This window comes from Acanthaster planci, linkage group LG03 (genome assembly GCF_054643075.1).
Source record: "Acanthaster planci isolate LZ-2023a linkage group LG03, COTS_SCS, whole genome shotgun sequence".
Classification (NCBI taxonomy): domain Eukaryota; kingdom Metazoa; phylum Echinodermata; class Asteroidea; order Valvatida; family Acanthasteridae; genus Acanthaster; species Acanthaster planci.
In genome coordinates, this window is record NC_141779.1 from 19495764 (window position 1) to 19523080 (window position 27317).

Here is a 27317-nt window from a genome sequence, read left to right on the forward strand (position 1 = left end):
GTCATACTGAAAGACTCTTGCACAAGAATTTGCAGCCTGAAAAGTCTGAATTTAACATACCATTTTGTTTCTTTTTTCTTTTCTATCTGGTACCTGGTGTCGCCAGTACTGCATCTTACACTGCGGGGATCCAGGACCTTTAAGCCTTTTGTTCGTGCAAGGGAGGGGGAGGTGGTTACTACATGGAATTGTCGCCGTTGGTGAAGCTATCTAATCTCGTTGCATTGTTGTTAACCGTACACGTAAAATAAGACCATACACATAATGCTTTTAGGGGGGTCTTCCAATCTTTACTGCACCGGTTGTCTGTATACATAAAGTACAAATTATGCATCGTGTGTCCTTATCCTAACATCGTCTTGTGGGCTTTATTTTGAATTTCAGTGAGATAGCACTCTACCATACTTATGAGCTCTTCCGGACCTCTAGTAATAGTTGATCCAAATCTGCTACGTGGTTGTGAATCCAGAGCTTGCTGGGGGGCAAAATTGGGATATTTTCTAAAGTGATCGTCGTTTTTTATTAATCTGCAAAAAAAAAACGCCCTGAAGGAAGACATGCTGTATGTGTACCGTTTCTACAATATTGATGCATTTAATTCCTCCAAACGTCCAGTAATATGTCCCCAAAGGGTGCAGGTAACCCACTTCCTACCCCAGTCACCTTATACGCTTTATATGCCTTTTTATACTTATTGAAAATAAGTAGGCCTAGTTAGCCTCTACGTGTTTCATCAACCGCATTATGAAGGAGATGTGGTAAAAATTCCCACGTTTCGCTAAAAGACTCGCATGTTATGAATACTTCTTTCTGATCTACCCATCTCTCTATGGGAGACAATATATAGCATCAGTGTCATTAACGAAATCAGCTTATATACAGCGTATAGTTGTACAATCTTCCTTTTGATATTTAAATGATTAAGCAATTAATTGAGTAAAATCAATTTCTATACTGAAAACATCCGTCGTTTTTATAATGCTACCAGCTTCTTTACTCACAATGCCTCATCGAGTTGCTTGTTTTAAGCTACATATTAGTTCCTTTGGACATGAAGCAATTCAGCGCCCCGTGGAGCGATAGAGGTTAAACATTGGGCCTACAGAAATTGTGAAACTTTGAATGTCAGTCACGTTGAGTAAAAGCTGACGTCTTGAGGCGAGGCTGTTGTGTTGCAGATTTCCAGATCGTCACCTATACTTTGATCAGAGGGCAAGTTTATGTGTCTGTCAACTGGACTCATGAAAGATCAAGTCATCTGCGGTAAGAATACATTAATCGTGGCCTTACTGGACCCGTGGGATTCCACTCTGACCTGGCCTTTGACCAAGCCACTAACAGTGCTAGACGGAGTGGGTGCGCGCTTCGCGTGGTAGGTCAACGACCACCCATCAGATTCCCACTCCGCTGTATTCAATAATTCATCTTCGTCTTCAGAGAGAATACTGACAGGGGTGTTGGCAGGAGGTCTCATGGGATGAGTGATGTTGATGTACTCAGCGAAGGGAACTTTGTAATGGTGGGGCTCTAGATCAAAGCAAACTCCCTTGTCGTTTGGGTAGTTCTTCCATGTTCGTTTGGTTCTGTCCTGGGTGCCGCTTCTATTAGCTTCCCAACTCGGCGCAAGAGCTGGTCCTGCGTACCTGACTCTCCGCGTTGAGCGGGTTTGCTTCCCGGACTTCGTACCACTGCACGCTGGACCTTGCCTGCACAGTTCACCTTGCAAGTCAGGGTGCAAGAGCAACGCAGCAGCGCTCCTTGGAGTGTGGGTATCGCTGGAGCCTGACCAACTGCTGTGCTCGCTGCACGACTCTGATGAAGTGGTCTGGCAATCGGTAGCCGCTAAGTCTCCATCATACCCAAAACTTTCCAAATTTAGGATATTGATTCGTGCCCGCTTCTCGTCATCTGAAGGTCGTGACTGTCTCTTAAGAACTCTCTCTGCAAAGAAACTATCATTGTCTTTAGAATTGTGATATTGCATGGCGATTTCCCGTGATTTGGCATCTTCTCTGTACTTTCGAAACTGAGAGTACAGTGCTTGGAGTCTGAGTTTATGGTCCTTATTTTTGTTTTTGCTGGACACAAGTGGTGGCTCACAACAAATAATATCGCGTGAGTTGAGCGAATCTTTTAAGTTTACTTTCGGTAGCTGCTTAATACCAAGGTCATTATCATTTACTGCATTCTGGGCGTCACCTTTTTCCTGGCATTGTTGACTGCAAGGAGTTGTGTCTTGAAAACCGACTCGTTTCTCCACGGGTAATTTACTTTTGAGCATGGACATGATCTCAGACATGTTTAGCTTGTCCAAGTCAGGTTGGCAGTCTTTCTCCCTCCGTCTGTTCTCGTGCGAGTCTCGGTGGTACTTCAGGTCCAGTTCGCCCGGAGTCGGTCGAGACAGGGACCTCATGAATCCTGTCCTGAGGTCAACCTTTGATTTGCTGAAGAAACTGAGTGAGGGTTTGGCTTTTGTCGATGCATTCCGGGAAACAAAGGCTGATTTACTCTTCAGCGCCTCGACGGGTGGTATGGGCCGCCCCAGAGTTAATGCTGCATTTCGCCTGAATCTTTCCTCTTGTAATCTGGGGACTTCGGTGAATGTCGGCCTGTCCAGGTTTTCTAAAGATGCCGCTGGCGTAGAATGCATTGTCTCGGCGGCGGGTAAACTTCGCCGTGTCACCGCCAACACAGGGCGGTAACCGGTGCTGTTGGGCTGCAGTGACTTGTCGGAATGCCGGCGGCTGTTGAGTGAGCTCGGGGGCAGAGTACCGGGTGAGCCACGGGTCTGTGGTCTCCGGCAGGGCCAGGAGTGACTGGCCGAGAGCCCTGTGATGTAAATAGCGGCGTCTTGGGGATTCTTGACGGTGAAGCAGGCCGCCATCTTTACATCCTGGAGCTGAAGCGATAAAAAAGAGATACGGCTTTACTTTTGAGGCGATTCAGATCCTTTCTCTGACGCACAAATATACAAGTTTCAATTTCAGAACTGATAATTACTAGAACCAAGGACAAGTTAAAACTCAATTGCAAAATAATGCGGAAGGTGTTGGTTCTGGGGTTGAAGCAAAAACATTGCCTGAAAAGGTCTATCTCAAAAGGTTGAATTAGTTGGTCATTTCTTATAGCGGCTAAATCATGAAAGTAAAATATTGCATTCTTGCGAAGCCTTTAACAGTGCGTACATCTATGAGATAGCATCGAAATATTCGAATAAATTGCAGATAGCGGGGAATGATCAACTTGTTTTTAAGAAAAATGCTCAGCGAAGGACGTCTCAAGCCCATACAATGAGGTGTCGGTTCGGTTCTGCTTGCTAGGCTTGGTTTGGCGAGTTCCAAATAAAACCTCATTTTTGTTAACAGCTCTTGACGAGTCGTGTGTTTCTACTCCCTTTCAGAGATTTTCCGCATTTGGCTGAAGCTGATGAATGGAGATGGCAACTTGGTCTCTTGCAGCACATTCAAGAACCAATTGCCCCAACAAAATAGCTGATCGAAGCGTTCAGTGACAGATGAGGCTGTTGCCAAGAAGCTGTCAGCAATTTCCATTCTTTCGAAATCAGTAATGAAATTCAACATTTCTTTTGTTTGCACAAATAAACACTCCTCTGGACCACAAATGGTCCGTAAGCACCCTGTTGTGCGGTGTACAGTACATTGGCTTGGCGGCTACGAGCAAACACAAGGCAAGACTAGAAGTAGAATTTGTCGTGCTCGAAGCGGTAAATCTGAATGGCGTTGTGAGCATGGAGATGGTAGAGGCATTGTCAAAAGCAGCGTCATACATTACCTATTCTAATAAACCTTACACCAAACACTGTCATTAGAATGATAAGCAATACGTTTGTATGTGTATTATTGGTTATTCAATAATCCAATGTGGTTAATAGTGAATCAAATTTTTTCCTTTAATCACCTTACAGGACCCAAATAAAGCAAGACAACAATGAGCCATTTGCTCATGTTTAATTGACGTCGGCCAGTTGCCATGGCAACTCTCCAACAGCAAATGAACACGACATCAAGATACGTCTTAATAATGTGCCTATAGTTTCCGGCCTCTTCACTTTGCAAATATTGTAAATTTTTCATCAAAATTATATGTAACCGGTTCGCGCAAAATGAGTCTTTTGGCCACTTTCCTCAATAGTTTAGATTTTAGTTTGCATAAGGAAGAGCAAACAGGGGTCTTTGGTTTCAGGATCATCAGTTTGGAATCCTGATGAAAAGTGAACATTATGTGCATGGATGAAAAGTGTTGAGGGTTCCTATTGATTTACACTTTGCCAAATTCTGTCAACGGCCTTTAGTTGGGAAAGTGACTGTGGCCAATACAACTTTGGAGTCATTATGTTCGATGGTGCCACAGGTTGCGTCCGTACTGCGACTGCAATCGTTTTCAAAAGAGGATTGGGTGGGTTAAGACATTGTAGGGGAGAAATGTATAAGAATAACCATGAAAAACCCACTGAATTTGTCATTTTCCTATACCATTGAGGTGTTATTTAATTAAAACGAAGTCTATTCGTATCTGATAATTACAATGCATGTGAGTATAACAGGGCACTACTTCATTCTTTGCCGTTCGCTGGTGACCGTAAAACGTAAAAACACCTTTTAAATTTGATGACTATCGCAACACCTTTTTAATTTTCCAAATGACTTTGTTGTGGAGGTCGGTAAGCCAAACTTGTGTTCACTGTAATGTACACCTCGCACTACAATTAACCGAGTTCAGTGACACATATTGTCAGGGCTTCAGAGGTTGATTTGCAGTTCCTCGTAGAGGGTACAAAACTGTTCACAACAGTTGAGCTTGTAACACTGTAACCAGGAACAAAGCCATGCTCCGTATCGAGTAGCACTTGTTTGCTTCATGTTAAGGCCGGAATCAAACTAACACCCACATTGAGAGAAGGTTCGCATTTTCTGACGAAATTGCTGTACATAACGCAGGGAAACTTGTTTGCTATAATGGAAAATGTTAAAGCACTGAAGACTTCAGGAATTGACTTGATTAGTGTCGAGATGGGCAGACTTAACGTAAAGATGGTTTTCGAAAGAAGTGGTTGGTGACTTAAAATGACAATTCTTGGCCATTTTTTGTAGGCTAGAAAGATGAGCTGTCGGGACCTCATTACCTCATGTAAAACATTTTGAGAGGGGGACACTGGGTTTACTATAATTTGTAGCACTGTGTTAAGCGAGCTTGCACTTTGAAGCAAACAGAAAGAGCTGTAATCAAAATGAGAGATTCAAAGAGGAATCGTGTAAAAATGACGAATGAGGTTCATTGGGGACTGTTGTAATTAGACCTAAATAACCCATCTCTACTGTCACCTCTCGCACGCTAGAGAACAAACTATACCCATTTTCATTAGTTTGACGTTCCATACGAAATACAGTGAACAGGGAAAACAGAAGAATTTCACGTAAGGGCGCTATACTAGCGGCATAATTTTAGTCCGTGAAACGCTCACAAACTTACCGAGACCGATCGCAGACACTTCGACAGGCACAGTAATATGAAAGGACCCAATCTGCCCCTAGTTTAATCTGGATTAATCCAAAGTGCACATTTCAAATGTTGATGTTAGTCTCAGGTGCCTGATGTGCATTGCTATGCATAGCCATGGTTTTCCTGTACAATATTTTTGTCTCAAAAGAACAAACGTGTTGAATTTTACTCCTAGCTTTTTCGGCTTGAAGTACACACAGTTTACCTGAGTACGGTAGGCAATGGCACTAACTGGGAGTCGTTGAGGTCTTTTCATTGCAACTGGAAACATCTCAGCTTTCTACTGTTCCATTGTTGGTGTTGAAAGCCAGTTCATTGATTCAGCCATAAGTTTAATTGAATTCGAGGGTAACCAAAAGGACTCCAAAGCACAAGGAAAGCTTAAAAGTCGGTGGATATTCCAATCCATCATTGAGTGGACGCGGGCTCAGTAGAAACATCGTGTGCAAATATCCATCCAGCCTACCGGGTTTTGGCATTCATTATTTACAATCGTATACACAGAAGGTACATTCTCCACTCGTCTCCCTCATCAAGTTTTTAAGACTGCAATTGTCCGCCCTTTCAGCAGTAAATATCTGTGTGCACAAGAATAGCTACCGATCGAAACGACCCGCATACACCAAGTGACTGGAGGAGACGTTCTGACAGAGCATCCGCGGAATGGGCTATCCGATAATCAGTGTCCCCTATGTGCGTTGTAAGCTGACGCAACGGCAGGTGCAAAATAAACTGAAAGATAGATCAATCATTTATTTTTTTGGCAGTTATGTGGAACTGGCTAAATTGTGTATTGCTGCACACGTGGGAAAGTCACAAACAATGAACTAGGCGACTTCAACTATGTCCACCTGATTGTGTTTGATTTGGCGTATAAAAATGATATTGAAGGTCTCGCCTACAAACGGGTGGGAAGGACGCGACTCTCCAAGCCTAAGGGTAAACACCTGACCCCTAGGAAAAAATGCATGAATTTTACTAGCAGCTGTGCGTTGTTTTGGCAAAACGGAAGTGCATCATAGTCCCTTTTACAGGTGAGGTATAGCATTATCCTGCGTAGCCCATAGCAACTGCTCCTTTGTCGCTCAAATGACAACTGACGCGCACGAGAGGAAACACGCACGAGGAGAAATTACCTTCCATTTCCCCACTGGTGCTTCCCAGTGAATGACATTATTATAACTGTCTCGGTGTATCGACCTTTCAAGTGCATAATTTCATTTTAAAAAAAAACATATTTTAGATCTTTCTTTCAAATTAATCTCACAGACAAAAAAATAATACCCGGGCCGTACAATGATAACGGGACTAAAAGGTACATTGATGCAAAATCGATTGGTAGAGAAAAATAGGAATGGGCAACATGCTAAAACGTAGCGAATTCTTGGATGGAAAGACCATAAAGGACACCGTTGAATTCAGTACCTTTTTTACACAGTTCTGCCTGTTGATAGGCCCATCCGCTTTTGCACCTGCTGTGTTTCAATGAAAGATTCTTGTTAGGGACTACCTCTTTATTAATTTCCTGCAGGAAATGTACCTCTTTCTTGGATATAACTACATTTTTGTTAATGACAAAAATAACGGTTTAATTAGTTTTGTGAATAGTCATCACTAGTGTTCTTTTCTCGTTTCCGGTCCCTGACAGACAAAAAAGTCCAATACATACGAACTGTTTTCAGCTTTTTGGACAGTATCGTGTAATCAATAACTACAAAGTGATAAAATAAAAGAGTACCGTTAGCATGTTGAAGTCAATTGCATTCATTCATGTCTGTTAGTAATCGTGTTAGCCCCACTTTAGAATGAACTTGTCTTGATAGACCCCAACATTATTTATACAATTCCTGTTGTAGCCTATACTCGTGAGCTTTTGCGAACAATGTACAACACCTGGGCACGAAACTTCTATAGAAACTAATAATTTTACCTGTCGAGAAACGTCAGATGAATTTGCCGTTACTGCATTATACCAATGGTACATCTTTGCCGTTACTGAAGGACCACATAAATCCTACGCCTTTCGGATCGGATGTCATTGAAATAGGGGTTGTTTTTGTTGGTTCTAAAGATAATATTATGATCCATAACAGTTTGTAGATTACTTGCCGATTTTTATATACCTTTCCCTCTTATCTCTCTCTCTGAAATTGTCAAATTTTGCACGTGACTAGTTCACAGAAGCACACTAATTTGTATCACGGCCATTATCTGTGACTTTTGCCCTGTCAGGTAAAAAGGTTGCCCGCAGTAAACTCATTAGTACCGTGAAGGGTGCCAACAAGCAAAGTTTTGTGATACAAGGGCTTTCTATTCACGGCACAAAAGTTAGGAGAAATAATTGTGATATAAGCACGTCAGCCCACTCAGTTAAGTAAATAAATGATATGAATGAACGTTATGAAATTACAATACCTTTGCTGGAACGTTGGATTTTTTTTATTTCAAATTAAAATGGAAAATGAGTAAGAGATGCAAAAATCTTGTTTTCTAATTGCTAGTATTCATAAAAAAGTATACTTAATATTTTGTTTTCAATGTTTTTGACCGTATCCTGTGAATAAATAGGGTTTAATGGTGGAAGTCCGAAACATTCTTGACAATCCGTTATTTTTGGTCACTGCAGAAAGTGAGGGAGGGGATGATTCAGTAGCCGACCCTCCACCTGAAAACGTGGGGCCATATACCCCCATCACCCGGATTATTGCTCATGCCATTATTTGTCAAGCTTGGTGTGCATGTAAAAACTCGCCTAATCAGTACAAACTTGGAGTTTCAACTCAATTTGACTTTGAGTTTTCTTGTCACATTATTTGAAGTCGAAGGCCACACGCGTGCCTGTCCGCGTGCATTGAGCATTGACCTGTCTCGGAAAAAAATTGGCGCTGCTCAAGAACAGTATCTTCAATTATCACAAAATTGGTGTCAAAATGACCACAGACTGCAATGAGTTACTTTAAGTCTTAACGGGCCAGACCCTGAAATGAAAAAAAAAGGCACTGCGGTCATATCAGAAAAATGTTGCGGGGGCGGATTCCGTCCCCGACTCCTTTAAAACTGCCACACAAAGCCAACATTTTCATGTCTCTGTTTTTCTCCCCCGTTTCTACCCCTTTCATTTCTTTGCTTTCCTTTTTAACCTATAGGCTTACAATGATAATTATGCACACATTGAATCAAAAGAAATCAATTTATGTATCATCCAAAAATTTAGTTTACTGAAAAAGTTACCTTAAACTAGGAAATACAGTACTCAGAAAAACAGTGGTTAAGGACAGTTTGTGAGATTTGAATACTGCATTGAAAAGGGAATTCCACAATATTTGCAACGTCTAACAATACTACTCATGACATTAGATTGTGGGCCCTTAAAATCTGTGAAAACTCTCGCAATTTTGGACCGTGGATCAAAAAGAATGGTTTCTAGCCTTTTAAATGAAACTTGGCAAATTCATTGTCACTGTTTCGTGAAATATAAACAGGTGTCCTGGTGACAGTCCCACAGTGCTATACGGTACCTGTCCAAGTTTATCCGCCACTATTTTCACGGGTCTTCGTATAACTTGAAGCACAATGACAAATAAATTATGTACTCCTATGAAGTCTAACGATCTAGAAAAGTGAACTTACCGAAACGATTAGGAAGAACGCTGTTTCTCCTCTGAATTCCACAGCGCTCCATTCATCTGTTCCCTTACAACCTCACTACCTTCAAACTTCCAGTTTTGAGAAGCATGTTTGACTGGCATATCGATTTTATTTCCTTAGTGTTTTGCCTGTGGTGCCGCGGCTATATTTACGTTGGGTTTAACTTTTATTGGCATTTTACCCTTGCCGATTATTACGACAGGGCCTTCGTGTCCGAAGCCTACCTACTGGGCACAGTTCGAATTACCGTGTAACAAGCCGGGTCGTACACAGAGCCTCGGATCCTTTGTGATACTCGATCGCTGTATCCACAACCTGGCAACCTAAAACAAATACTGGTCGGTCAATAGTTACAACTTAAAGACAATTCCCAGCCACCATCTCTTTGAAATCAACTTGACATCTCATATCAATGTGGCCATCAACGGGGAAATGTCTTACTATATGCAGTCACCTTCTAATGTTGCAAAGATACAGGGAAACGCTTGAAATGTTTAGTTGTTGGTATTGCCATTGGATTCACACCCCTGGCCCGCACCTAAAGCTTCTAATTTCCATCCTCCCCATGGTTTGTTTTTACTGTCCAAGCATTTTGTTTTAACCCTGGAAGACTTCTATAGTACGTGTTTTACGCATGTTTTATATCAATTTTCCGAGAAACAAAGTTTACTAGAATATCTTTGCAAACATGCCAGACGTTATATGGGATATTAAATGTTATAAATTGTGTCGTGTACATTACTGAAATTGGAAGCCCGGTGGGCTCTGACAAAGCAAAATCCCACATTTGATTTTGTTTGTTTGTATTTATTTTGTTTTCAGTTTTAAAATTTCCAACTGGGTTGTCACTTTAAGGTTTCCAATGATGAGTTTCTTTAATACAGTATTTAATCTCTTTCGTCTTGATTCCCTGTAATGCCCGTTTCTAATTGATTACGTGAGATAAAAAAGTACCCGTGTCAACAAGATATGAAGGTGTGGAGTGAATGGCTCTGTCACTATCAGGAGCATTGCAAAAGCAGTTAGTGAGCTAGGTACACAAGCATCACAGTCGCATTGCTCTTAATCAGCACACGGGTCATTGAAGCCACCAACGGCCATCGTACGGTGCGGAATACAAATATATATATATATATATATATATATATATATATATATATATATATATATATATATATATATACCAAGTCGTAACCTGCAACAATAGTTACAATAATAACAAGCAAGCCAACTATCACCGTAAGATGGCCGGTAAAATGGCCGCCTATTGCCTTGGTTGAACAAGAGCATTGCGAGTCCATTTTTATATCCAAAATGTCCTTGGCCATGTGACGCTCTTGTGCGGAGGGGTAGGCTGCCACAATTTTCGAGGACGCCCTCTATAATTCTTTATTAGATGGTTGGAGCTGCGGAGAAACAGCCTCGGGTAGGCATGTGGCCCATACAGTGGTGGTCAGCGCTTGTGACATCTAATCATAGGGTCAAAGGTTCCAACCAAGTAGCTGCTTGAATGATGTTACTTTTGGGCCAGTTGCTTAACTCTTTCTGTCTCCACCCTGCTTTTACTTCGCATTGCAGACATTGCAGACAGCGCGCGGTAGCTAACGGACGGATGCATGAGCTCCCTCATCAACGCTGACATCTGGGGGTTCCTGAGATTAGTCATAAAGCTTTGAACAGTTGCTGCCTTCCTTATGTTTGCAGGGAGGTGATTCCACCAGAGTTCTTGATGCGAAAAAAAATTAAAGCAGTCTTTATTTGCTGGTGGGTAGAGATTGGCGACTGCAGATGATTTTGACTTCCACCCCAGGTTTGTCAATATGGAAGATACACTTCAGTTCCGTAGAAAATCTTGACACAAAAGGTATGGCCGGTTTCAGTTGTACTGTTTCCAGTTTGCTTTAATTTTGCGCTCTTGATGGTATGCACGCGCAGCATCCAAGTTAAGGTCGAGCCAAGATTTTATAAGTAGTCTTTGTCACCTTATCTGAGCAGCTGTAAAAAATGTTGAGAAACAATCCGAGTATCTTCTAATCAATCCAGATTGATCTGTGATTCAAATCCATCCCAAGATAATTGTAACTGTTACCCGCCAAAGGAGGTTTACCATTCACCATGTAGGTTGACTCGATGGGTGTTTTCTTTTTGATGGTGAGCACTGAGTAGCATTCACATGACATGATTCCCAGTTGCAGCGTTTATTAATGTCATTTTGCAAATCTTGAGTGTCCTCCTTTGTTTTTATTTCTCGATATGGGATGCAATCATCTGCCAGGAATCGGAGGTCATTCAGGTACAATACGAAAGGCAAAGGTCCTAGAAGGGTGCCCGGTGGCACACCAGAGGTCACATCTATTGGTATGAAGAATCTCCCTCCAAAACTACTTTTGTGATTATTTGTAAGAGAATTGCTGATCCACTTGTATAGTGAATTCCAGCTTGCTGGAGTTTCAGTAAGAGTAATTGTTGTGGCATACAAAGTCGAAGGCCTTACTAGAATCCATCATGGTGTCATGTGCTTACCTTTTTACATCGAGAATCTTTACCAAACCATCAAATGTCATTGCAAATTCTGTTTCAAAAGATTGTCCTTTTCGTAAACTAAGTTGCCAAGGCCGCTATCTTCAACAAAAGGTCATTCACCTGAAAACGGAAATTTGACTTTACATTTTCTCATCTAACTTTAACAACTGAATGTTACATGGCCCGATCGAGTCAAGGGATTTGTAAAGATGAGCATAGCCAAAGAGATACATACATTGTTTGGTTTGACTGTTTGGTCTCCACTACCTTAATACCCATATTCACCCCAGTTTTGCATTTTCTCTGAGTCATTGTGAGTTTGATAACATAGTGGTAATTGCACTTTGGTAGGCATACTGACTGGGTGGTCTTTAAATACATTACCGATATTTAACCAGTTTATAGAGATTCCAATAAATACATCCATGTCTGTAATATGGAAATATAGTGTCAATACAACTTCCTCTACGTTTTTAATTAACGTATGCATTTTTTCTTCAAAGATGTCAAATTAGTTGTAATGAAGCAATTTTTTGCTTTGAAAGCGTGTAAGAATATGTAATTTCCATACTTTATGCATAAAATTATAGCAGGGCATAGGAATGCGTCAAAATCAATTCTTGTCAAAATAGACAAAAATGGATCATCTACGACACCCACAACTGCCGCATCATGCTGAATCGGTTTCTAGTTCTAACTGATTATCTAAATCTGAGAGAGCCTGGCTCGCTTGGGCGTCTGACTCTGCCTCTTCGTCGACTGCATCAGTTTCAGCCTCACTCAAAGCTGAGTACTGTTCTTCGCCTTTCCGTGAGGATTTCACGCTCCACAGGGACACATCCGAATCGGGCGTGTCCGATCGCGCCTCCAACTGACGAATTCTCTGGTGCCTGGCCCCCGAAGCCTTTAAGGTAATCTCATCAAACGAGGGCGCCTCCGGCAGCTCGTACTTCCCTTGCGCACCTGCGTAGAAGCGCGGATGGCTCTTCTGCCTCTGGATCTCGGCGCGGGACAGCATGGGCGGGCCAAAGTAATTGGCAGGGTTCTCTCGTTCCCATTCCTTCTTGGGAACCAGCTCCACGTTTGTGATCACTGGTAAGTTGTTCGTGTCCCCAACCCCCTGGTTAATCAGCTTTGGCCTAGTGTGCCTGTTCTGCCCTCGTTTTCTGGCGAAGATCTGCGCAGTTAGGTCGGTAAAGTTGGTAAAGAAACCCACCCCGTCTGGGACCTGGAAGGCACTGACGCTTGTTTTGCGCGCACGCGAAGCTGGAGTATTGTCACTGCTAGCTGGGTCTTGACTCTTTTCAGAGCTGCTCCTGTGACGGCGCAGCGACTGCCTTGATATGTCTCCGTGGGCGAGCCTCTCCAGCACCTCCCTGGTATTCATCTCGGGCCTCACCCTGTTGACTAATGTCATTGTTGAAAAGTTAGCGGCAGAAATATGGATGCTTGGGAAGTTGGCCTCATTGCGAAGGGCGGAATTGCTGCGTCTGTTCAGTCTATCGCACTCGTGGCAGGCCTTTGGCCCGAGGACATCGCAGCATTCCCTGGACAAGTTGTTCACCTGAACGTAGAGATCGTCATTCAGAAAACTCTCTGTCCGCAAACACGGCCGTTCGCGGAACTTCATGCACAAGTATGCGTGCTCTCTTTCCCGCCGTTTTCTTCTTGTTGGTGTCCCACTGAAGCTTCCGTAGCGGGGGGAGCCGTGCTGCCGGACACCCATTGCCGAGGAGATGTTGAGACGCCTCTCCGCGTGGAATTTCTGTTGCTCTTTCTCGATCGCAGCCGTGGCTACATCGTCAGCTCTCATGTTGAGATTTTCCAAATCAGAAAGTTGGAGCGACAGGTTGATATATGGTGGTGCCGTGGCACTCCGCCCCGTTTCGGTATCGCCCGAGTTCACGTTGTTTGCGTCGGCTTTTGGCAATGGGACCGATGCACATCTGGACTGGACCCCTGAAACGGTTGATTCACGCCTGGAAACTGGGGTCGGAGCGGTGTTCGTGGAAACACCAGGGAAGTAATCCTGCATCGCATCGGCGCATTGTCGGCTATTAGGTCTGGTGCGGGCGGTCTGAAGTTCATCGTGAGGAAGCGACTTTTCAATGGAGAAAAAAACGTCTCGAGGCGGAGTACGGAAGGGGACCGCCCTGGTGTGGGTCACTCGGTGAATTTGCGTCCCACTCCTCAAAGCACGAGGATTGACCACTGGGTCTCTACGCCTGTACGTTCGCGGACTAACGTTGCCAGTAACCAACATGACCATTGAAAGATACTGTCAGTCATCGATGCCAGTCATTAAGGAAAAACCTTTAAATTTCGGGTATTCTTCCAGGAAATCTCGAATCTGCATGTTTTACAAAATAGACAAAAGAAAACAAAATAATTTCTCACGAGGGTATAAATATTTTCATCAACAGGAAGTCCATCAATTTTTGCAAACATGAAAAACAAAAAGAGATTTGTATAAAAAATACTCCTCTTGGAATTTAAACATAATAATTGTACTATTGTTATCGGGGATATTTAAGCTTATGTCACAAGCCAGGTAGTGGGAAACGCATCATTAAATACAATCCGAACACAACAGCAAATCCTTCACTTTTATCGTAAACTCGCTTTCAGAGCGAAAAACACCGATCCTTAATACATGTACTACCAAGTGAAAGTTTGAACTGATTGTATTATCCACCATACCACTTCTTGCATGACAGGGCCTCCAGTGCATTGTGCTTCACAACTTATTCAGACCTCGCTGGATTCTATCCAAACTGGGTATTCGCTTAAACACATTTGCAATGGCTCATGTTTAAAGGTTTCATCTCTTCCGAACAAACAAGAATTATTTGCTTAAGGTCATAAAACGTTGATTTCACACATAGCCTGTGAAAAAAAATCTTTTCTTCGACGCACTCAATGTAAGCTTTCAATTTTTCCTGCTCCCTACTTTACAAAGCTGAAATTTTTGTGACAACAGTACTTCCTAACAAACTATGAAGGGTCACGAAGCGCACATGGCATCACCTTACAAATTAATAAAAAAATACATGTCAATCATGGGAGAAATTTATTGGAAGTACCTGTTAGTTCTGTTGAAGCGATTTAATGCACATTGTTGCACGTCAACACTTAAAAACCCCCTCTCCACCCGAACTTTCCAACGTGCATGACACAGATAAATACAGTATCCGTTGAGTACCCTGAAAGCGCAAAATCATCGCCTATGTCATTTCCGAATAGACCTACAAGTACTATGGAGGACACACCACCTCGTAGTATACTTGTCCATTCTGTACCAGCTTCACTGCCAGGTCATTTACTCGATAAATGAGCCCTCTCTGTAACAGTCGTTGGAACGAGCATATTGCACTGTCGCAGATAGAGGGTCTAATTTTTAAAAAAAAGATACCAGCTTCGATGCGCTACATTTTTTTTAGAAATACAACGACCGTATTCATGTACGGGACATGTAGAATCATGGATGATTAGTACCCATTCACGAAACCACAGCTCATATCACAATGCCTCATACGTACCGCGTCATTGCTTCATCTCGGCCGACACATTTCGGTTGTTGTCGTCGATGATACAATCTACCCCTTTCTTTCTTTTGACCATATTCTACATGATTTCAGTTGGACCATACTGTGCTCAACGAGGTACGGTTGACTGATGTCCTACTGTGTGTGACTGTAGAAATTTTGCTTCACAGATTCGGCTAAAATTCCTACAAGAATTCAGATTGTGGTGTTGATCAATATTCGGGCTTGTACTGCTCTATTGTCCCCCCGTCGGCAAACAACAGACCTCGCAACGCCGAAGGTGAACCTTTTGACACCGCGCGCCCCTGCTTGGTAACGGGACTCGCTAGCAACTAGAATCGCATTGATCCCGTGTGTACACTGGTTGACGGTGAATCTGCTTTTCTGTGTGTACGGGATCCGCTGTGTTGACGCGAACAATGACGGGCCGGATCGATGATTCGTGATGCGTTGAGAAATAAATTGGGAAGATTCGCCCCCCCCCGGCAAGGCAATACAAGTACATGTACCAAAAAGCTACAGTTAGGCCTAGGAAACAACCCCAAAGAAGAAGGAACATTTTTGAAGTGGGTTTTTCAAAGCATATCAGCAACTGCTATTTATCCTATAGAAACATGGAAAATTTCCTTCTACTTTAATTCGATAAGGGCCTTTACGTTTTTGTGAAGCGGCACTGCGGGTAGATGTTGAGTGCTTCAGAAACCGTGACACTCAACATATTCCTCAGTGCTATAGTATCCGCTTCACCCTGTCTCATGGCGGCCCACGTAAATATTAGTAACCCAAATGTAATATGGAAATTTCTCTGTCTATTCCCATGTTCTGGTGTGAGCTTTCAAACTGATTAATTTTTAGATTTCGAAAGTCTCAATCACAGTGTTCAGTGAGCCCCCTTTTTATTATTTTTTTTTCGTTTCTTTCCCCTTTTGTCTCATTTTTCTTTTTCAATTCCCCTCGGGGATTGCCCTCGGCGATGTCCAGTTTCTTCACACGAGGGCCGGACTTTATGCTTTCCTGTCGCGGTCAGTTGGCCTTCCGATGAATTTTTCACGACGGGGGTTCGTCATCAACCATGGGTCACGGATTAAAATGTCAAATGTACATGTACACGGAAAGAACATGTCGTTTTAATACCTCTTGTGTTGGAGCAAGATCCAATAATTCCCATTACAGTGAGTGTCATTCCACCCCACCGTCCCAACGTAATCGTAGACAAAGCCAGCGCTGCGCCAGGCTGATTAGCTCTCAGCTTGTCCTATGATTCGTACATCCTACGAGTACAAGGGCTTTATTCCTACATCTTGCCATGGACGTGTATGACGTGAAGACGTATGACTGCCACAAGAACTGTAATGAACAGGCGTTTTACTTTCTCGGATTCACCCGCCTGTCAATGCTAGAGACCCCCAATTTTATTAATGTGGTTAGCTGATCTACGCACGTGTTACGACCGGTCAGGCAGGCAAAATGTCTTGATTGGCTCATTAGTTTGGTCGTATTAAGTGGCCCATCCAATGCAGGTGTGTTGTCAGAACAGTGCAACACTGGTACATGTACTAATAACGTTAAGTTGCAGTGAAAATTTCCTATTTCAAAGGGCTCGTGTATGACAACAATATTCAAAAGATTCTGATGAGATTGTATGCCCAACATGTGGGTTTTACATATATAGACGGGAGCAACTTTTAAAAAAGCTCAAATTTGAAGATTTTTATCACTACGCACGATGGCATGTGATTTGATTAACGCCAGCCCAGCCAAACTAATGTGTCCACGATGTGCCATATACTTGGTTCTGTCCAAAGAACTTGTTAATTTTATTGCTGTGGCCCAGAAAGCATTACATGTATATGTAATATAGCAGGCTTTCATGTATTTATAGCATCGTACATGTTGAAATACGTCACCCTCTCTAGCTGCACAAAAATAAATGACAATAAGGCCTGAACCACTGACCGAGTTAACCAATCTTACGTCTGTCGATATATGACGAGAGACTACCGTTAGATTGATACACTCCATGGGAAGCACGGTGGCTTGTGGCATACTTTGCAAGGTGCGAAGAGATAAACGAGTCCAAATGGTTTGATAGTACCAGTAGACAGAACCACGAAGAGGCCGTGCAGAATCCGCAATCGTTTAAATTATCCTGTTACCAGAACTGTGCGGCTCAGTTACACCATCCGTAGAAACCTCTTACGAGGTTTTGACGAATCTTCGACCTACCATCCTCGCGGAATATCATCTTTTTCGACAAGGGCTGCTCATTTGCTTTGAATTGCCTTGCATTGAAAGTGCTGATTCATGGACGCATGATGGCGTGAAATATTAGCATTATTAGAATTTGTTAGCTCGTTCTCCGATGGGGCGACAGAGGCACTGCAATGTTTCAATGAAAGCATTTACCCTATGGTCGAGATCTAAATTAGGGGCAAAATTTAAAAAAATCTCCGGCGGACCTCTCAAATTATTTAACGACAAGTCTGCAGTAAGGAAAAGTTATCTTGGCCTCTTTTGCAGCTTTGGTTCACCATTTTGTTTTATTTTCCAGTAGCCTGAAATGATTGGTAAACAAACTGAGAACGGTCGGTGTGCACTGCAAACGACCTCGTGCCATTTGTATTGTCGGCAGAACAAAAGAGCAGTTAAGACTGAGTGGTATCCATGGGAGACAGTTTACAGAAAGAATTTAGCGCACCAGGGGCACAAACGGGGGCAAGGTTTGATAATAATTGTAGAATTTAAATACGTCACGGCTGTTTGACCTAGGCTATAGCGAACCCCACACCACAAATTTCAGATCCACAATGATATACATGTACATGTGTGTATATGTGTACTTTGATCCTTTCATTTGTAGCCAAAATGTTAATAAAAGGAATTCGTTAGTTAATTAAGCTAAGAAATGCGTTTCAAATTAAAATGATTCCTCGTTGTTCATTTCAAACATACGTCGATGAAGCTGTCATTTAGTCAGCTAAAGTCTACATAGAACAGCCGTTGTGCGAAACAGAGTTTCACTTTTGACCAACTTCTGACGTCTGATTTGCTTAGAGTTTGCGTTGAGAGGGATTATGGTAATCATGGATAATAAAGATTTTAGTCCATTACATGGCACATGTTGGGTCTCTGATTGCCGTATCAGCTTATTTAAGAGTAGAGCTTTAAACAGACAAACAGTGGTATCAGCTCGTAAGGCGATTACACCCCGGTTTGTGCTCAGTAAAATGAGCCAAATCATCCGCCTTCACAGGACCGTCTATTCACATGTCACGACTCCGCCACTTCTAAGGACGAAAACCACGCAAGGCCCGCCTGTAGCTGATTACAGGAGGTGTCTCATACCAACCGCCGATCGGTGTTCCGATTCACAGCCTGGCCCCGGCTCCACGACTGCCTGCCACGAGACCGCTATGAAACAATTCCCCTTGGCTTGCTGGTGTCTCCCAAACGCGGTAACCATGTACCATCAACACGCAGAGCGGGTTTGAAGTGCAACTCCTTCAGTTTTTATCAGGGTGTTGACACGGTATGCTCAACAAGCTCATCACCCGAACACGATTCGTCCATTGATTTGCAATGCTAATTACTTCAAAAGGTGGGCATTTCGAATTTACTGCAGACTAGTCAATGTTCAGCCATTATGTATTTACAGCACTATTATACTTTCTTCCCTTCACTAACGCAGGCTATTCGATGCCTGATACAGAATAAGGCTTTTTTTATTCAAGACGAATTGGAGTTGACACTTTCAAAGTGTACTAATGTATTTCAGACATGGTGGGACAAAACGTACTTCAAACGTTGAAACTCATCATGTGCCTGGTATTTAGTTCAAACCGCAAAAGCAATTGTTTTGAGCGTAAATATTCATAAATATATGATATAAACACACCAGCTTCAGCAAAATCGTCGATCTTTTACTCTAAGTTTTACTGCATTCAAGTTTTCTTGATACATTTAGCTTTTGGAAATATTTGTTTTTCTACTCCCTCTCGTTGTTCCAGTCGACACGACTTTGAAACTTTGTTATTTCGCTGCCAAAAGTATTATCCTCAGAAGACACAGAGCCATCTATCTTCAAACAGAGCAAATCATTGAATAAACACTTCATATCAGAAAAAGGGCAAAGTATATTTGCTTTCAGTGGTCAGGTTTGTTACTGGACGCATTTTGTTTCGATTCCTCGCATGTAATCCACCTTCTTTTCGTCTCGACTCTCAGGTAAATCATTTCACTTCGAACTTGCGGAAATGTGTTTTCTATCCTTACCCTCCACATGCCACAGAAGTAGGCCCTACTCTTCGCGCTATCATTTCTGAGACTATTATAACCAAGTACAATGTAACCAAAACACAACGCTAAATTTCAGGCATTAAAAAAAAACTGGGCGCACTAAGCACTCAAATAGAGAATGCACGAGTTGAAACCCAGACACCGCAAATTAAATTTCAATTTCAGAGATAGCTAAAGTACATCATGAATAACTCTTTATGATATTTTGCACGAAAATATGGCACGCTGGGAGAACACTTCTCTCTCGTGGTTATGAAAACACAGGCATTAAAAATATGAACATTTGATAAAGCTGGGTTTGAGGACAGTTCACAGATCATAACACAAAGGTGAATAATAACAATTCATAATAATACGCAAGGTGAGCATTGTCAGAGATAGGACAGGGTTCAAGTCTGCACCATGCATGTAGATTCTACTTATCAAAATCACCATGCCTTTGAATAACCGTGGGATAATTTCAAATCATAAAGAGCGTGCAACTGAACTTGAATTAACTGCTGGATCTTCAGTGCTGAAACTATTAGGTGGAATGTGGTATCTTGCTAGATTTAACAAACTATAAACCACAAAAGCCCTATAAATATTGACTTTTGCATTAAAAGCAATTTGTAACGAACAAATGTACATGTTTCACCTGCTTTGAGAAGTTTTCGAGATATTTTTCTACGTCTCAAAACATTTACGAGTATTGTTTACTAGATTGTTTCAGCCAGTATTTTTGACATCCTGTGACCAACTTGCCATGCTATCCTCAGGAATCACTTCTCCCTGAGCTTACGGGCGCTAAACAAAATCTATCCATGGTTTAGCTCTTTAACTGGTTGAACTTCTCACTTGTCAATGAGTTGAAAGTCATTACAATGATAATTAAGAAGTTTGGTTTAAACTGTCCCCATTAATGTTCAGGAAAAATTCCCACTGTTACTTTGCAAAATGTTCGGCTTCGATGCTCCATGAGCTGCGTATGCTTCAACAATATCAAAACTATTCTTCTCTATCTATTAAAGACTGTAATTGTGACCAAAGACTACTTTCAGATGTATCCACGCTTCTATAAAGTGTCTTTATCAGTGTGGCATGTTTCAACATTATTTAATCAAGGACCGAGGGTTAAAATGTCTAAATAGCGCACATTACTCACATCCTATGGGAGCTCAAGTATCTTTACACAGGCACATTCTCTAGTCCCGTGTCAAAAGCAATTAGAGTACCTCGTTTTTCAATCAATCAAAATGAATGCCGGTCAGCCCCGGTGGCAAGCTATTATGTTGACCTTTTTTCGCGGCTCGCTGGAAAAAATCCCTCAAAACATCCCTGGTCACACATAGAAACCCAGGAAATGGAGTTGTTAGCGTATTTGAGCAAGGGAACAAACCAAAGATTTGCTTTTCGTGGTGTGGTCGACGGCCTAATTCAGAAGCTTTTAGCAAGCAATAAAAAACTATTTATCATTTTCCCCCCGGGCTACAGAGTCTGTAAGAGCCGACAACAAAGTAAGTTGTCAAGATTCTCGACAACGATGTGGCAAGACTACTTTCTCCAGAAAAGAAAAAAAACAGGTATCATTTGCCTTGTTGGGAAGGCATGTATCTCAAGCGCATTGAATACTTTTAAGAGGGCGTGGAGACAATAAGTATTCAGTGAAGCCAAGCGTCTTTACGACTTAAAAAAAGGGGGGACGATCTCCCAGAAACAAACCGTTTCAGCATTTCTAACCACGAGTAAGCTAATTGGAACAACTGCAAGATCTGCGCGCATCATAAAATTTTTGTGTATAAAATAATGTCATGTTATCATTTTGTAAAATAACTGATCCGGGACACAAGCGTCAAATATTTCAGATGGACTTAAGAATGTCTTTTCGTTTTGCAACTTTACAGGAAGTATGTATCTGAACAAGCATAACGACGCTAGATGATACCGAGATGGAACTATGCTGAGAAGCAAGCCTCTCCCGCCGATTCAGCCGCCAACGACCCGCAAGCCATCGGTTAAGTGTGTCTCATTCCCGGACTGGGACCCCAAATCATCCCGACTTGACGACGAACAGGGTCGGGGACAAGCACTGGCCGTCACATGCCAATCAGGCACACGGCACAAAATGGACAATCCCAGACCACCGATGAACCGACCCGTGTTTCTCAAGCAGAGAAGTCCCCTGGTGACGACAAAGAGCCGGCCGGAGGATGGCGTTGCAGCTCTGTCGGCTGCACTATCCGCGCGTTACCCATTGGTTCGGGGATCTTCCACGAATGACTTCAAACGCTCGAGAACCTTGTACACGACAAATGCGACTCTCGTGAATCGTAAGAAACCGAGCGACTCCAGGGAAGACAGGCCGGATAATCATAAACGACAGTCCTACCGACGGAGAAAGGACCCGCCGGTGTTACTGACAAGGGGAAGTCATCACTCCTTCCCGCCCGGGAAAGTGATCAAACGGAACGATGACAACATCGTCATACCTCAAATGTTCCCCAAGGTTCGTAGGGTGGACCGCGGAGGTCCCTGCCCAACGCAGCTGTACACCCAGACGAAGCTCTCGTACTCGGGAAAAATCAACGGCTCGGTTCAGTTGGACCACTATGTCCAGCGGAACTCCAGGCCTCGCATCGAGCCACTACAAGCCCCCTCAACGTCCGCAGGGGCGTCCGGTGGGGAGGACAGCCTGGAGTCTGTCATCTCTTCAAGCAGGATAATGCTCGAGGATCGTGGGCCTGACAGGCTGGACCGCGAGTGGCCAGGTAGAGGGTTGTCACCTTTGTTCAGACCATATCATTACTTCGACGACGAACCGTCTGTGCCACCCAATTCGGAAATTGGACCATCCAGAATGCAGATGATGACTCCAAATGAACACTGAGAAACCTCGACATCGTTTATTGGCAATTATTCAAATTATTTTAAAACTAAATGGTTGATTCATTTCTAACTAATAAAGCTTTCATTAAGAATTTTTATCATGACCACTTGGAATTAAATATAACATGTTTTCGTGTGATTTCGAGAGTCTCCTTGTCTTTATTCAGAGAGGAGATTAAAAACAAATGTAACAGCTGACCAACTGAGTACAATCAGCGCAAAAAAGAGCCGGGGAAGTTTAGCATCATGAAACAAAAACAGAAAATGTAGATGTCAACACTGATTGTGACAAGTCTCAGGTTTGATCTTTGACACGCCCGTCTCTTTTCGAGACTAGAAGTCCTAGGGTTTTAGGAAATTACTTCAATTTTAAATACTTTAATTTCCTAGAAGCAGTTTTAAAGACAATCCCATTAACCTTCAAAAAGAGATTCTGCCCCCCCCCCGAAATCGGCTGAGCCAAACCCGATGTTTTAAAAAACTTGGCATGCTTATACACATATTCTTCATTATTACAAATGTAAAGTTTAAACTCATGTGGTTTTGTTGTTATGGTTATTTGAAGTTCGAAGCACCGCAGTGGAAAAGGTATACATCTTTATTGTTTGCAAATATGGTTTCCAAATGAGTGCAAAGATTTACTCAAGAAACTCTAAAAGGCTTAACCTCTGAAAAAAATGCACTGCAGCGATATTGGAAAAAAGTTGAAGGGGGATTCCACCCTCCCAGATCTATTAGGGTTAATGCAGTGTGCATTCACAGTGCACAATTAAAACCTACGAAACAGGCCCAAAAGAACTATGCCTGGTACAGTATCATATTTCACTTTCCAATAAAAATTCCAATATTGATTTAGTTCAAAGAGGAAAACAGAACATGCTGTCTGAATGGGCTAAACAAATGTTCTTCATTTCCCAGAGTTCCGCTTCAATAAATTTCCCACCAACTGGTGTCTCCTTCCATGTTCCTATTTAGCAGTCATGGCAGAGTCCATGTTCTCATCTTCCACTACCTCCTGGGTAGTGACCTTCTTCAGTTTGGGAGGATGATAAGACCCCATGCCAGCAGCAGCTTCAGCTTCCTTCTGTGTGTACGGTTCTGTCTCAAGAGCTTTTAATCTGTCAGTGATCAAAAATCAACCGTGCAGGTTACTAATATGTTGTTGTTATAACAGACACACTTCTCTCTTCATCTTTTCTGTGTTTCTTGGTGGTGCCGAGTGTAGGGATTTTTTACTCGGCTGCGGAAGGGACAATGAATCTCTTGGTGATTTTGCACCACACTTGCCTCAGCCAGATGCCCCCCCCGGCGAAGTGCTGCTTCACTAGCAAAGAAAAGACGGGCTGGTGGGATTCTTTTTGCAACCAGGCTTTTGCACTGATGAAAACCATACAGGCGATGACCACATATGCCAACACAAATTGGTCACACATACATACAGCACAAGTGGGGAGTTCCCGCCAAAAAATCATGGCTGCTTTGAAAAAGCATGCCCCCTCTTGTTACTGTTCAGAGCAAATAGAAAAGCCTTCTTTTATAAAGCAAAATAAAAATTTGGACAAAATTAAAGGGACTCAAGTGTATCACCAACATGCATTGGGTCACCATAATAAATACACATTTCATTCATTCCATGTGGTGCGATTCCTACCACTACTGAAAAAGGTTTTACCTATTCTGCTCACTCATATTTTAAAAAAAACACTCTGAAATTTCATCAAGAGAGGGCACCATCCACGTAGTTGGTTGATACAGAAAGATTTTCACATTACAATGTGCACATAAGCGAGAAACTGAAAGTAACATACATGGCATTAAATACAGCATCCATTTTGTATCCAGTTTCTTGTGCAGTGCAGCTGCAATTGGACCAGATAGAGGTTTTTTGGGTTTTTTTGCAGTGACCTAAGTCACATACAGATTTTTTTTTAGCATAATCACATACAAGTTTGTCTGTGTTTATGCAAGCAGCAGGGTTTCAGGCAGCATTTGAAAATGAAACAGAGTTCCCATTTTCAAGAGTTAGAATTCAAGAGCAGATTGCCAAAATTCTATAGCAGCCACTTTCACATAAAAAAACAAACCCCTCTGGAGAAACCAAATGTACCTTTAATGGCATTACAACTGCACAGCTCATGCTTATTACATCCACCTTGGCAGTGGTTCCCAACTACACTTGCAGTTGAGTCAATCCTTATTAGTTGTGCATGTATAAGAGAGAAAAACATAGCAAATAGTATCAGCCACGTGGGTCCAGTGTTCAGGTGTTGCAGTCTGCAGTGGGCAGTGTGATGTGCACATGTATGTATACATTCAGGGCGTAATAAAAAAGGCGTTTTTACCTTCTTTTATGCAGCTTGGTTCGGAAGTGCTCCTTTAAGGCATGCAAGCTGATGAAGTGTCTCCTGTCACAAACAAAACACAGAAATTTAGTGTAATCTAATGAAGTAAATAACACAATTGCCAGAGTACATTAGGTATCCAGTGATGACACAGGACACCTGATAGTATTGTTAATGTCATGACTGTATTTGTAAAAGCTCATTAACATACACTGTGTAGTTGCAATAATTGAAACAACTCTTACATGCAGACTCCGGCCACATGTATACTCATATCCCAGAGTAACGAGTCACTAGTTTTTGTGACTCAAATCGAGTCAAGTCACTGTAATGTATTCACTTGTGTTAGAATGTCATTTTAACGTAGTGCATCGAGTTGCAAAAATTGTGACTCGTTTTTTGTGTTAAGTCGAGTCATTGTAACGTAGTGAGTCGAGTTGCCAAAATTGTGACTCAAGTTGTACTTGAGTCAATTCACTAACTCGAGTCATGGTAACCCTGTCAGAAAGGCTATGGTTACAATGTACATGTATGATTCCAAGAAGGTTGGTGAAGTGTTACATTCCTCATCATCCACCTCTGTGACCTGTGTTCATATTTCATCCAGGCTTAATGTGAATTGGGTTGTCAGTCCCTACCCAATTCCGTGGGTTTAGGCGAATGAAATTTGATCGTTATTTTTCAGGGGTTTTCAAATTTAGATGCATTTTTTTCATTATTCATTATTTTCTATCATGAAAAATAATCCTGTTTTCACAAGCGTGTGGCTCCGTCACTCATGATTGTGTGCTGGCCTGATGCTGTTTGACTGTTGAATTGCCGTCCGAGTGGTTGTTGATTCTGCTGAGGTAAAGTCTTAGTGCAAGACCGGGGATTGCAGTAGGACTGGACATGCACGGTTCAGACATGGCTTGAATTTTTGGTACTGTACCTATTGGGGGATGTTTTGACTTCCATTGTCTACTGGGTGCCCTACTAGGCTGACAAGGTGCCCATGGACATTCAAGCTCAGGGTTTTTGTGGTCTGATGACTGGAATTGCCAGAACATAACTTTGGCCGTAGGGAGTTTGACAATTTTTCTATCAAGTTTCGCCTTTTTATCAAAAATAATGAATAATGAAATATTTGATGCGGAGCCAAAATCACAGGCCAGCTCTGACAAGAAACAATAAATCTAAAATCACTGGCCTAACCTCAGGAGCTTTGTTTGGGGTTTTTCCTCTAACCGTTTCATTTTATCCTCCCCACAAGCCCCAGGACCCCTTGGCATGCTTGGGATTACAATTTCTGACTAATAAGCCTCTATCGTGGTAACATGTAAATGTCATGCAAAATTAGTCGATCTGCATGATTGTGCAATCTTTGAGAGAGATGTCGATCTTGTAACAAAATTTGCCGATAATTCTGGCCTTTTTTCCTACTTCTCAGTTGTGGAAGATTGTTTCAAAAAAGACAACTGTAGTTAGAGAATTAATACAAATCAACAGATAAAGTAATGTGATGGCACAATCATGCTGTTCAACTTGTCACATCCAAGATATATACATGTAGAGACTGGCATGGAAGGATTCAAAGAATTATTTGCACATTCGCATACATGTCATGACATGTATATGTAACAAGGCAATATAAAGCTTCAGCTAGCTGCATGCACAGAAAATTTGATCAAATAACAAGTGAATGTTCCTTACGCGCAATGCAAACAGTAATGCTGACCCATCCCCGGCTTGTCATGATCTATATCTTGATTTAACAGTTGCTTGGAAGCTTCCGGTTTCATGTCTTCGTGGATCTGGTCCAAGTCCTTCGTTTTCCTCCGTGTTCGGTACTTTTTCTGGATGTGGGTGTACCCTCGGTGATGACGTTTCCTTGCAATTCGCGTCATTGTGACTCTCCTGGGCGTGTAAGGAATTTTTTACTCTGACAGTATTAGGAAAATATTAGGGAGCTTCTTCTGGGACAGCGTTCCGCCCGATGGTACACTACTCCATGATTGATTGCAACATACTGTTCATGCTCTTGCAACAAGCATGCATGAACTATGTACGCTGCTAATTACAAGTGCGCCCTCAAGAGACGCATTTTGGAGATGGGTTTCTACAAGAGGGCGCAATGAATCGCTTCTGACTTCAGCGAGCAGACCTGTCAGCTTCCATAGACAACAGTGATAAATCCGCCCCTTCAAAAAATCAAATGAAATAGGCCTACTCACAACGTTGTCAGGTGTTCAAGATACTTATCAAAATAAAGCTCACTTCCTCATCTTTTTGGGGTTTTTTTTCGATATTCAGTAGCTTATACGATGAGTTTTGAAGATATTTTTCTCCACAGATAATCACTCCTCAACACAGTCACGAGGCATCGCCATTTTGAAAATTGATGCCTGGCACTACATTGCAAAATAGAGCAATTTGGAGGGCCCCGTTAGACCTAACGCTTCCAGAAATACAAGCTGGCAGTCTTGTTGGTACATAGTAGATCCCATCCTCCTTCACAAACCATCAAGTCCAAGGACCTCGAAATGCTGTAATAGCAGAGAATTTCGACAGCCTCCAAATCGTGATTTCCGGTACACGC

At 42.3% G+C, this 27317-nt stretch overlaps 4 protein-coding genes across 8 annotated transcripts; 1 reads left to right on the forward strand and 3 right to left on the reverse strand.

Annotated features, from left to right (window-relative positions):
• Nucleotides 1-132: 132 nt before the first annotated feature.
• Nucleotides 133-10317, reverse strand: LOC147799710 (uncharacterized). 4 transcript variants are annotated; one of them, XM_087134831.1, is made up of 3 exons: nucleotides 9151-10317; nucleotides 6946-6995; nucleotides 133-2899 (listed from the first exon to the last, which is right to left on the reverse strand). In XM_087134831.1, exons 1-3 carry the CDS (start codon nucleotides 9200-9202, stop codon nucleotides 1250-1252), a joined length of 1752 nt encoding a protein of 583 aa, XP_086990957.1. In that variant the 5' UTR covers nucleotides 9203-10317; the 3' UTR covers nucleotides 133-1249. The 4 variants fall into 4 exon arrangements, with proteins under 4 accessions (XP_086990957.1, XP_086990959.1, XP_086990958.1 ...); XM_087134833.1 differs by lacking the exons at nucleotides 6946-6995; nucleotides 9151-10317 and adding an exon at nucleotides 7451-7548; XM_087134832.1 differs by lacking the exons at nucleotides 6946-6995; nucleotides 9151-10317 and adding an exon at nucleotides 5726-6882.
• Nucleotides 10318-11042: 725 nt separating this feature from the next.
• LOC110973137 (uncharacterized) lies at nucleotides 11043-15504 on the reverse strand. The gene is made up of 2 exons (XM_022223696.2): nucleotides 15231-15504; nucleotides 11043-14041 (listed from the first exon to the last, which is right to left on the reverse strand). The coding sequence occupies exon 2, from the start codon at nucleotides 13958-13960 to the stop codon at nucleotides 12362-12364; it is 1599 nt and encodes a 532-aa protein (XP_022079388.2). The 5' UTR covers nucleotides 13961-14041; nucleotides 15231-15504; the 3' UTR covers nucleotides 11043-12361.
• Nucleotides 15505-18166: 2662 nt separating this feature from the next.
• Nucleotides 18167-22536, forward strand: LOC110973088 (uncharacterized). Of its 2 annotated transcripts, none has more exons than XM_022223569.2 (2): nucleotides 18167-18834; nucleotides 21416-22536. In XM_022223569.2, the coding sequence occupies exon 2, from the start codon at nucleotides 21469-21471 to the stop codon at nucleotides 22396-22398; it is 930 nt and encodes a 309-aa protein (XP_022079261.2). In that variant the 5' UTR covers nucleotides 18167-18834; nucleotides 21416-21468; the 3' UTR covers nucleotides 22399-22536. The 2 variants fall into 2 exon arrangements, with proteins under 2 accessions (XP_022079261.2, XP_022079260.2); XM_022223568.2 differs by lacking the exon at nucleotides 18167-18834 and adding an exon at nucleotides 21208-21256.
• Nucleotides 22537-26791, reverse strand: LOC110973089 (zinc finger protein 593-like). Its single transcript, XM_022223572.2, has 3 exons — nucleotides 26432-26791; nucleotides 24740-24802; nucleotides 22537-23515 (listed from the first exon to the last, which is right to left on the reverse strand). Exons 1-3 carry the CDS (start codon nucleotides 26623-26625, stop codon nucleotides 23365-23367), a joined length of 408 nt encoding a protein of 135 aa, XP_022079264.1. The 5' UTR covers nucleotides 26626-26791; the 3' UTR covers nucleotides 22537-23364.
• Nucleotides 26792-27317: the final 526 nt, after the last annotated feature.